Genomic DNA, 12,102 nt, shown 5'->3' with positions numbered 1-12,102 from the left:
TCTTGTGTGGTCACACCGCTCTACTTAACATTTTGAAATGGGGATTTTTAAACATAAGACCCAGCTAAATACAAGCAGGATAACATTTACACAGATCCATTTATCTTTCACAGCCATTTTTGTGCTTCAACTTTTGACCGACAACAGCCATCAATAGCCAATCACATAGCGGGGTTTCCATTTTTCTTGCATGCTGCTGCAACTCTAGTGGCAATACAGCTTGAAATCAGGCTTTTAAAATTGGATTTCAGGCAGCAGCACAGCTACACAGTTACCAGCAGATTGAGTACAGAGTTACCAATATCCAATATCTTTTAATCAGAGACCCTCGTCCGCTTCTGTTTTCTGTCAACACTGAGTGACTGTCTCCTCTGATTTCCACGTTCTTCCTCTTCCCTGTTTCTGCTTCATATTTGTCCCATCTTCCTCCGATCTTCTACAGTATGTCTCAGCTTTTTTTTAATCACTTTCTTCCCTTCATTTTTCTCTAAAATGTCTTTACTCGCCTCATTATCTCCATTGGTTTTCTCCTTCCTGGTAAAGTCTGGATCATTTTATTGCTTCCTCTGTCCTTTCAATCTTTTTTTTTCCGCACTTGTCTTATTCTGTTACTCTTCTCGTCTTGTATTTTTCCTACCCCTCCCTTTCTTTCTATGCCTCATGTTAGTCTCCTACCTCTCTACCACATCTCCTTTACGTCCAGTAACCATCCCCCTCTGCTTTTCCCCCCCCGTCTTGCATCTTTCTCTCTATTAAATTTTTTAACCGTTCTCTTTTGCCACCCTCAGATCTCAGTATTGAATTTGATGCCTTTATAAAAACGACTCATTCAATCAAATCTTTAGAGATGTCCCTGATATGATTAGCAGAGAAGTTCTAGAAGTGCGTGTATGTGTTTGTGTGCGTAAAAACTTCTTTGAGGAAAAAGTGGTTCACCTTCCCTGAAGCTATAATCCATATTTCTTTCTCTTTTTCTTCAGTGTCCGTGTAGCCTATTAGTAGTAATGGTATCACATCATGGTGTCTTTCATTCATAAACTTGACCCAGTGGAAAGATCAGAACTCCTACTGCTACTTTACTGTGTGGGTGTTATTTGGGGCACAACTGTTCTCAAGATGTGTCCAGTAACCCCCCAGCATGACTCTAAGAATAAACACACATATATATAGACACACATTCATTTACCTAACCAGCTTGCACAATGCCTCTAGTCACTTGCAACCAACAACATCAACAGATGCATTCAAACTGACTTTAAGCTATACACAAACAACAGTCCACACACACATAAACACAGCTCTCTATACCCCTGCCTGTTCCCATTCTCCCCTGTGTTTTAATCCTACTTGTCAGTAATTAAGGCTGAGCCGGAGGTGGGCCAGGACGGGGCTATCTCCAGGCAGGGGTGCAACTATAAACTGGATTTATAATGGGAGAGCGGTATTAAAACCCACTGCCCCCGCTGCTAGCATCAATGAGACCATCTCTGTTCCATAACAGGATTTGTCCTCTGCTTTATTACAAAAGGAGGCCTGTCTTCTGAAAGGCCAGATATCCCGGCTGGCATATAATACGCTGACAAGACATTCTGCTGTTCATCCACCCTTCTCCTCCTCCTCATCTCTCGCTCACTCTCTCTCTCGAGGTGCCAATACAGTCCAGCCAGTGCAGCCTGTAGAGAGTGAGCTCCGTGAAACAACACCTGATGCTTTCTATAGAGAGCAGAACCTTTTAATTAATGCTACAAGTGAATTTTAAAAAGCCTATTAGAGTGACAAGTTTCCTTAAATAATTTAAATGCATTAAATATCACTTGAAATCAATTCTCAATGTTGTCACCTGATAACAATTCTACTTATCTTAAGTGTAAAGGTCAGTTGAATAGTCGTTATGATAAGCAGCCAGCCACAACATTTCCTCTGCAGTATAGCTGTTACCCACTAGGTCACTAGAGCAAAAGACCTCTGGGGTCTCGTGGGTTATGAAGTAGGGTCCAGGTCAATTTACCATTGATGCACGATCAGATTGAGGGTCAAGGTTTCCCAACAGAATTTTGCATTTAACATCATTATGTATTTTTTTGGGAATATGGCTAATTGGTATATGTCTTCTGTCAATTCCCAACAACAAAAGCATTTTGATTATAGCTACATAAAATAAGTTGCCACTGATTTTACAAAAATAAAAACAAAAACATATTTTAAATGCCGTCTCAAAAACATCACAAAAACATCACCAAAACCAAATAGCTGCTAAAAGACTTTATTCCAGGCTCTTTAAGATCAATCACCTCTATAAAGGGCATGTTCATGTTAATCACATTTTGTCATTCTGGGCAATAAAACAAGCCAAAACAACCAAATAAGGCCATATTAATAAGTAGGATCTTTTTCTAATTGCCCCCCTTCCCCCCTACCCCACCCTTAGATGTATTTTGTGATTTTCACTCTTGCTCTTGTTGTGCACTCATAGTTTCTAATTATTGCTTGGCGTGTTTTTGGTCTGTTTCCCATCTGACCAAATTAAATTTCTTCATTTTTTTAAAGATCTGTCTCTGTCTTTCTTTTGTAATTCCTTATTTTGTGTTTTAGGGATTTTTTTTGTTTCTAAAGAAATTGTGATTTAGTGTTGTGTTCCATCACTCTAGAAGGAGTCATATTCTCACAGACCTTGGAGAAATGAGGGTTGACTAAAGGACTCTGAGAGTATGTGTTGTCATGTTTCAGCTAAAAAGTAGCCTTAAGATCCTTGGCAAAGATGTGTAAAAACAAAAAATTCAGTCTGTTCTATTCGAATGCGGACTCAAACGCTCTTAGTGATGTGTTCTTCTGACCTGTTGTACCCAGAGTTGTTAAGAATTTCTTTTCCAGTCACAAATATTATTTTGGATTGGATAATAATCGTATTTAAACACAAAAATCTATCATCCTTTCTTTCCTCCATCTCACTTCAGCCGTCTGCACTCCAACAACCTCCACTGTGACTGTCAGTTGTCCTGGCTCTCTGATTGGCTCAGAGCCAGGCGGGGCTTGGCTCCCTTCACCCAGTGCATGGCCCCTGCCCACATGAGGGGCCTCAACGTCCCAGATGTGCAGAAGAAAGATTTTGTCTGCAATGGTGAGTTGACAACAACAAATTTACACACAGTGCTTCAGCGACAGATCTTTACACTCTGATATCACTATTTTTAATGGTGGTTAGTCTATTTTCATTGACACTGAAATAAAACACTTTTGGGTCCTTCTCTTTGCTCGGCTGCAGTTACATCATACTGATGCATAAATATAGCATTCATCTCATGAAGTTAACCTGAATTTTTGAGGAAGAGTGATGCATGGGTAGTACATAATTTAGAAATGAGCCAGTGTTCACTGTAGAGCTGTTGGCAGCTGACTCTGTGCTGTTGAGGTATACAATATAGAGAATATAGTAAAACTAAAGGCGGTATTATACGCAGGGTTGTTATCGTCTCCAGACAGCTCAGCATTGAGTTTATTACACTGACAGAATTACAGCATGTAGAGCGTGTAATCAGCTAAAAAGCCACAGTAAGAGCAGTAGTGTTATCAGCTGCAGATAGCACAGGCAATGTTTACAGGCTTCTGATTCAGCTTTCTGCGCTAATAGACTGCCAGGCTGCGCTCTCTTTATTAGCCTTAAGTCTCATTTTTTTCTGCCTACAAGCTACACAGAAAAGCACCTCTCATTGCACTTTTCTCCATTCTCCTCACTTACTGTCAATAAGAGACCGCTCTTTCTCTTTTTTTATTTGTTCACTATTTTTATCCCATCTTTCCACTTTTCACCATTTACCTGCTTTCCCTTTCTCTTCTCTGTATGTCTATCCTGTATTCCTGCTTACTCTAGCGATATTAGGTAGGCATATCTTGGCCAGGTAATGTTTAGCGAATAATCCCGTTTCATCTCAAAAGATAGCATCTTGTGAAGAATGTAGTGCAGTTGCTTTAGAAACCAAACAACAGCATCAGCTTTTTTTCATCCTCATATTTGGCTGATTGTAATTGCAAATTAAAAAAACAAAAAATAAAGAAACCAATCTCATATCTGTATATTGCTTTCTACAGGTCCAGCCCAGACCGAGTCCAGGACTTGTGCTCCTCAGGTAACCGTTTGCCCACCCAGCTGCAGCTGTAACAACAACATAGTGGACTGTCGTCGTAAAGGCCTTACTGAAATTCCAGTAAACCTCCCTGAAGGCATTGTGGAGATGTAAGACTGCTTTACTTGCTAATTCTGCAAATTCATATGTATATGTGTCTTGTATCGTGGGTTCATTCTATTGCAGATGGGGATAACGTGCGTTTCCTGGACATGTATGTATATGTCTCAATATTTCTACACTTTTACTGGGTGTTTTGGAAATTGCATTCTAGCCACATACCAGTGATTTGGTCATGTTTACGTACGTGTAAAAGTTTACACCAACTCTTTTGAGCATTATAAGATATAAAACGATAAATTAGGCCTCCAATCTATCCCCAGCTGTGGCACATTGTGAGTTTTGCTGTGATAGTTTGTTTTAGACTACACCTAAGCTCCACACTTTTCCTCGTCTTTCTCTCACGCTCTTCCTTTCTTTTACACACCGATTTAAACACACACACGCGCCACAGGGGGACGTGTTTGATATCCGTATTGATCGCTGTACCCTGTTTGTTTGCACAGAGGACAGCTGGTTGATTGCTCTGTGAGTAAAGGAGCAATTCTTGCCCGCAACTGCACACCAATACCGTTATACCTCCCCAGCATAAGTAATAGATTCTCACAAAGTCACGCACACACCAACCCACACATATGCAGACACAGTAGTTTTGTTTGCACAAATAAAGTCTGTACTTTGAAAAAAACAAAACAAAAAACACACATACAGGTATGTTTTTGGATTGAGCCATAAGTACAACAACACCTTATAAAATCTCCAGGGCATGCACACACAGACAGACATACACGCACACACACACATGCACAGCATTAGCATTGGATCTGTGATAATGAATGTTGCTGCTGCAGCACGAAACAATAGAGTATAATAGGATGATGTATTGTCATTCCTTTAATGGAGACAAAGTCATCCTTCTGAATGGCAGTGCCAAGGATCACTGCTACATGTCTGGATCCTTTTAGAGTCATTGTATAACTCTACACTTTAAATATCTTAACATAACTTTTCAAGTTAAATATAAAACCAATATAATTTTTATTGTCATGTTTGCCTCAACAAATATCTGACTCCAACAGACGTTAATGTCTGTGCTCTTTTCTACATCTCTGTATACGTGCACAATCAGCCCATTGTTAACACACTGGCTAATCTGCCAAACTCATCTCCTGTTCCTGTTGTTGTTTAATTGCCTCCTAACCTTATAGATTTTTTTATATAGCTTTTTAAAATGTCTCTTTTTTTAATACATCCTTTGATATTGAGCCTCTAAGTGTCTTTGTCTAAGGCTTGTTTAGCTACCCCTACGTGTAATTTGTAACTTGTTGTGTGTGCAGATTGTCTTTGTCAGTATCCATACATTGATTTATTTTGACCCCTGAGTTGAAATAAAGTGCTGTTGGCTGCCAGGGAGTGAAGTGATGAAATCTAAAGGGCAACACAAGCCAAGAAACAGGCATCTGTAGTGTAAGACCTGCGCTGCATTCAAAGTCAGGACAACGTCCGTTTTCATAAAACACAGCGGTCACAAATTGGCACACTAAGATAAAGTTTATCCACATAAAATGAGTCTTTGAGTCCATACTATAATTTGTTATTTAGAACTCTGAATTGACTACAGTGGCTCAAAACAGTGATTTTAAACATGATGCACAGATACAATTGCCATCAGGGAAGAAAGAGTGGGATGGTGAGTTAAAGTAAGGAGGATGACTGGGTGGGAGGCTGAAGAGAAGGATGAAAAGAAGAAGAAGAAGGGTGGATTAGTTTCCATTTATCATCCTGACAGCTGACCCTGTGGATGGCCTTGGGACCTCGCTGCATCCTCCTCTTTTCTCCTGATTTTCCCTCTCCTCTCCCCTGTTGTCTCCACTTTTCCACTCCTCTGATTTCCTTTTTATTGCCCTCCTTTCCCACTCCTCTCCTATGATTTTCCCTTTCGCCTTTTGTCTTCTCTCTTTTGTCCACAATTTTTTGACTCATTTTCTATCTTACTCCTGTGACTTTTTATTAAATACTCATTTTAATAAAACAGTAATTAATTTTTTTTGTGTGTTCATTTTTCCCTCCTTGTCATCACAACACCATGGAGACATGAAGAATACATGAACAGTTGAATGGGTTTCCTTGACCATCAGGAGAGCAGAAGCTAAACTGTAGTAAATTTTCCCAAATGTCGGCTGTGTGCCTAGTTTTGATGGCTCCCTATGTGATAATAGAGTATTACTACCAGTATGATCTAATAGGTCTGCAGCCTTCCAGAAAAAATGATGGAGTTCCCTTTGGTCCTTTTGAAAAAGCTGAGAAATTTTCAGTCTGTTTGTAGAAAAACCTATTAACATTCATTTTAATGTTTCAGTTCCCATTCATCATATCTCATTACATACTGCCCCTTTGGCCTTAATTTCATTAGAAGTACAAGTTTTGTTGTCAGTAGTCCAGATTTTCATCAGAGCCTTTTTCTTCTTCTACACTCACATCAGAATGACTCTATGTAAACACATTACTGCTGAGCTGCAAAACTCAAGACAACATTTCACACTGAGCGACCTTGGCCCGCATCTGCTATAAAGCACTGACTCACCTGCAGAAATATTTTGTAGATGTTGATTGGAACAGCCACCTTTTGAACTTTTTGTGCACTTGCGTTTGGCTTTGGTGGCGGCTAAACAGGACTTTATTATAACCTTGGAAGTAGAAAAAACGAGCTTACTGTGTCCAGTTGATATATATGTATTGGAAATTCATAATTTAATGTTTCTTTTTATGTTGACGTAAATGATCTTTTCAGTAATTAAAAAGTTTAAATATCTTCTCCATTTCTCTATTTTTATTCCTGTCTCTGTTCCTCTCTCTCTCTACAGTCGTCTGGAGCAGAACTTGATTAAAAGTGTCCCTGCTGGAGCCTTTTCTGCCTACAAGAAACTCAAGAGGATGTGAGTCTGTCTGGAACGACCTGCATACATCTAAACACATGCAAATACACACAAGTATTAAATAATAATGTTCAATATATTAAACAAGTTTTAGGCAAACTACATTCTAAACAAATGTCTACTTTCTAAGATATTTTTTATGATTGCTAATCTTAGTGTTATTATGCCATGACTGAATGGTATAAGTGTTGTAAATAGATATAAAAAAGGCCAATTAACCACTGAAAAATTGCATATGTACACAAAGGCTTTAAAAAGCTTTAAAAAGCCCACTACTAGATTTTCAAGTAAGATTAAGAAATACCAGAATCATTATACCTCACTATAAGGACCTATGATTGAGGTTTTTCCTCAACCATCATCTTACCAAATTATGACAGAAACTAATATAACTAATAACTAATATACTATGTACACAGTCATACAGATATAAAGATTAATAGTGGAAAAGTTGTTATCATGCAGATGCCCGAAAATGCTAAACACGTGCAAGGTTACAAGGTTATTCACCCGCCTGCTCACAGTGTTAACCTCTCCTCAGCAGCAGTGTTTAACAATATATCTTACAACAGTCAAAACTGACTGACATGAACTGCACTTAACATGTCACTGCTTCCATTTTCTCGCTTGCCCTCATTTACTTATATATTCAGTCCCCTCTTTCTTACTCTTGTCCCCGTGCCATGACCTCTGCTGATGTACTCTCGCATAATCATTTTTCATACAGTTCTAGGACATTCGCACAAAAATGAACCCCATTGCTGTGTATTAGAGTAATCTCACACACACACACACTCTCCCACTCTTTCTCCCCAGTGACTTGAGTAAGAACCAGATTTCTGACATTGCTGCCGATGCTTTCAGTGGCCTTCGCTCACTCACCTCATTGTAAGTATGACACATGTGCATGTAAACGGACACAGACATGTACACAAACACACATCCAGACAGAAAAGTAATTGCATTTCCAGACATTAAGCAAATAAAAATGTTGTCACAGTTGATGCTGACAAGGGGAACACAGTGCAGCCGAATGTGTGTATGTTCTGTACGTGCATCTGTGAATATGTTGTTGTGTGTGCAATTGTGCATGTCTGTGATCACTCACTATGTCTGTGTGTGTCTGTCTCTGAGGGTGAAAGTGATAAGAACATGAAGGACAGTTTAATTTGAATCAATCTGGAGCATGAAAATGAGACAGACAAGAAGGGGCAGACAAGGTGAACCCTACTGGGTGTTACGACTGAACATGTATATGCACAAACAAGCACACGCACTTACACACACATACGCAGGAATGTCACTGGGAGGCTAAACCTCTGCACTGGAGTCCTGCTCAAGCACAAGGTTACAACACATACAACTGTTCCAGTGACTTAAATTATGCAACTGCAACTGGAAGCACATCTCAAACCTAATTTCGGTCTTTGACTAATAAATGAGATCAATTGTAAAAAGCAGTATGCATAGTGAGAAAAGCCTTAGTTTCAACGTGACTGTGATGTCCATGTTTTCATCTGACAGAAGTTTTAAAAAATGGTTTCCACTGGAAACAGACAGCTTTTTGTCTTTGATTGCAACACAATTTCAGTTCTTCCAACTAAAATAGTTTTTCCAGTTGAGTGAACATGATGACTTTTTCATTCCTAGGAGATGCACTGAGCGTCTTTCTTGCCTTTTGGAGAGCTGAATAGTTGTAATTTAATGGAAGATGGGTCAGGCTAAGAAATACAATAATAACAATGAGGGTATTTTAGTTTACAGTGTCATTTCAAGTAGTTGGCGAATCGAGTGTATCTGCAGATTTTATTATTTAGATGTTTTCAGGTAGACTAAGTGTTCTTTTCTGTTACTGGCTGAAACAATTTTTCAATTCTTAACTTAAACAAAGACCAAAAATCTATAGCTCTCCATTGATCAACAACATTAACACAGTGAAAAATATAAGCTATTTAAAAATTGGACTTAGGGTGATGTGTCTCAGAAATGTGTACAGGATATCTTCTTTCAGTAGCATCACCAAAACTCCCAGAATGTTCTCAAAATAAGAGAATCAGCAGGGAAACTCTGGAGGACCAATAAAAATATTTTATTAGGCCACACGTCGGACTTCACATCACATAAGTCTCAAGGCTTTAAAGTCATGTAATTTGTCCATTTCAGGGTACTATATGGCAATAAGATCACCGAACTGCCCAAGGGAATATTTGATGGACTGGTTTCCCTGCAGCTACTGTAAGTATCGTCTGTCTGGTCTGTTGTTCTGTGTGTGGCTGGATGCATGTGTGTGGTATCCAAAAAATACACTGGGCAGTATATAAAATAATAAAAATACGAAATCATAATAACACCCCAATAAAGAATGAACTACTGAGGAAACATTGTATACAGTTTGAGCCAAATGTTCAAACAGCTTCAGTTTCTTTTACTAAATATCAACCAGTAAACATGTAAAATGTCTGATTTTACTTTTCTTTTTTTATTGTTTGAAGCCAAACATGACAATATTTGGCCAAATAAACTATAAAAAAATAAATAAGGAGGTCCATTATAGCCCTGTGCAGCCAGTCAATTTAAAAGACAACTCAATTAAAAATACTCCAAAATGCACCAACATGAATGAGGGGTCCAGTTCAGTGATTTGAATTATCAGGCCTAGAATACAGCAGTAGTTTGCTACAGCGAGTTTAGCACACCTGGCAATTAAAGAGGCAATGCTTCTAACTGTAAGCATTATTGGAACACCTCCAGGATGCATTATAAAACCACAGCAGTCTGCAGGTATTGGTGCTCTTGACGCCAGCATCAGGTGGCCTTTAGGAGAACTGCTGTGTTTTGGTCCCAGAGTTTGTCACTTCAGGTTGACATACTTCTGAAGTGGCCATCTGTGGAACTGCATTTTTTTTTTTTTTTTGCAATTCCAATTGGCATTAATTGGTTTCAGTGGAGCATAATAGGCAGAAATTACTACATTTATATGAAGTGTACTTAATTTTCCCTGGTTATGGTGATTTACTAATTTGGCATCAGCAGTCCGTATCCACCTCTGGACAATTATCACAGCTAAGGCCAATGGTATGGGTCGATGTTATTCACTATTGTGCAGTAACAGCTACTATGGAATGTTGTCTTCCACGATTAACCTTTGAACTGTCATTTATCTGTGTATGTCAGTATAAAATGCTAAGTATGAAACAAATAAATTGGTGTGCTGCAATACGAACTGTAATCTCCCACAGTTCTTGTTATCTTACGTATTGTAGGGGGGAAACTATTAATTCTGAATAATTCCTCATGGGCACAGATTCAAACTGCAGCTGCTGGTTCAACATGCAGTAAAAAATTCTATAACAGCTACATAAGTACTGTATGTGGCATATGGTCCTCGGAAATGCCGCAGTCCACTGCAGAAACAGCTAATGTTCTGGGCTTTTCCATCGTAAAGTGAAGCGAAGCAAAGAGAATGAGGACGAGTGAGCCTAACCCACAAACACCTTTTACAGGCTTAGGTGGATCATTTGGATGCATGGTGCATAGTAAGAGAGAAAGAGAGAGGGAAAGGGGGTGGGCAGATGTGGATGGATAGATAAATTAATGGATGGCGGGATGAGGAGTGAAACTGACGTAGACATTGGAAAGAAGACAGATATGAACAAATGCAGGAAATATTAGAAGAGCAGAAATAACTACTGGGAGATCAAATTTGTGCTTTTTGTGTCAACCAGTATGTGACACTGTTATCAATGAACAACTCAAATTGGAAAGAGCATTTCCTTATATTTCTTCATGCATGTATGCATTGTCCATTTACAGGATGATTCAGTCCCATTGTTGTGCATGTGTATAACAAACTGAATGATTAGCTAATACTCACGTATTGAAACATTCTAGCACTCACTCAGCAGGTGAATGGAAGAAATGCCTTTTAATATTTCACCACTGACACAAAAACCTCTCATGTCTCTGAAGGCAGTCAGTTTGTCAAGATTCACTCACATAGTGTAATAATTATAAATTACATTCAGCTTTCACTCTTGAATAGAATAGAGCATCATGTTAACCTATGACTGCAAAGATGTGTTTATTGCTTTATATAGCTACTGGTCTGTTTACAATCTCTGGGCTGCTTTGTTTTACTGGTGCGGTTTCAAGTAATTAGTTCCCCCTGTGAGCCGCCTAATGAGGCGTGGATATGTCGCAGAGCAGCACGTGTGCATGTATCACCTGCGAGTGTGTATGTGTGTGTGTATATGCATAAATTAGATGTGCCAGTACAGGCACTCGTTAGAGTGGTTTGAGAATGAACTGCCTTACCAAGCACCAAGTTAGTTACCTGTCAGGGAAAGAAAGGGAAAAAGTAGACTGTTTAGTGTGTGACAGAGAAAAAAGAATGTAACAAAAGACAAGAGGTGGGGAGGGTGAAAGAAGAGGAAAAGTGGAGACTGAGACAGACCCGAAGCAAGAAAAGAGGAAAGGTGGAAATACAGGGAAAAGCTGACAACTTGGAAATATCAGCTAATGACGTGTAGATATGAAAAGACAGCAAGATGGAGAGAAGGTAGAGGTGAAAACTTTTCTGTCATTTACTTAATCCTTCTATCACATTTCTCATTTCCCATTGCCTCTCTCCTCCATTTTGCTTGTCAGCCACGTTCGCTTAAATATATATATCTGTGTCAGTCCAAATTAAATTTTCACCTGTCCCTTCACTGTCTCACTCCATTATTTCCACCACCCTGTATCCATTCTTCCTCCTGCCTTTCCCTCCTTTCACCATCTGTCTCTCCCATCAAAACAAGGTATTACACTCACACACCCAACGGTGGATATTCCCCTCCTGCTCCAGAAGAGAAAGTATAAAACTGCAATTTTCAAATTTATGTGTCACATCCAGAAAAAGTATAATCATGAGTATGTAGGGAAGGGAGGGGTGAGTTTGGTAAGGGACAGAGGATGAAATAGTGAGTAGATGACAGGAGAGGAAA

General features: G+C 39.1%; 1 protein-coding gene across 2 annotated transcripts in view; it reads left to right on the top strand.

Moving 5' to 3' along the window:
* The window catches only part of slit3 (slit homolog 3 (Drosophila)), a 244,250-nt gene that overhangs the window by 178,209 nt on the left and 53,939 nt on the right, over positions 1-12,102 (top strand). For both annotated transcript variants that reach the window (XM_026182115.1, XM_026182123.1), the window contains 5 exons: positions 2,955-3,118; positions 4,087-4,231; positions 7,046-7,117; positions 7,934-8,005; positions 9,281-9,352. In XM_026182115.1, coding sequence (XP_026037900.1) covers positions 2,955-3,118; positions 4,087-4,231; positions 7,046-7,117; positions 7,934-8,005; positions 9,281-9,352 — 525 coding nt within the window. The remainder of the gene's footprint in view (positions 1-2,954; positions 3,119-4,086; positions 4,232-7,045; positions 7,118-7,933; positions 8,006-9,280; positions 9,353-12,102) is intronic.

The sequence above is a fragment of the Astatotilapia calliptera genome, chromosome 2 (genome assembly GCF_900246225.1).
Source record: "Astatotilapia calliptera chromosome 2, fAstCal1.2, whole genome shotgun sequence".
Taxonomy (NCBI): Eukaryota; Metazoa; Chordata; class Actinopteri; order Cichliformes; family Cichlidae; genus Astatotilapia; species Astatotilapia calliptera.
The sequence above is the reverse complement of the archived record's forward strand: the minus strand, read 5'-3'. Positions and strand labels throughout refer to the sequence as shown.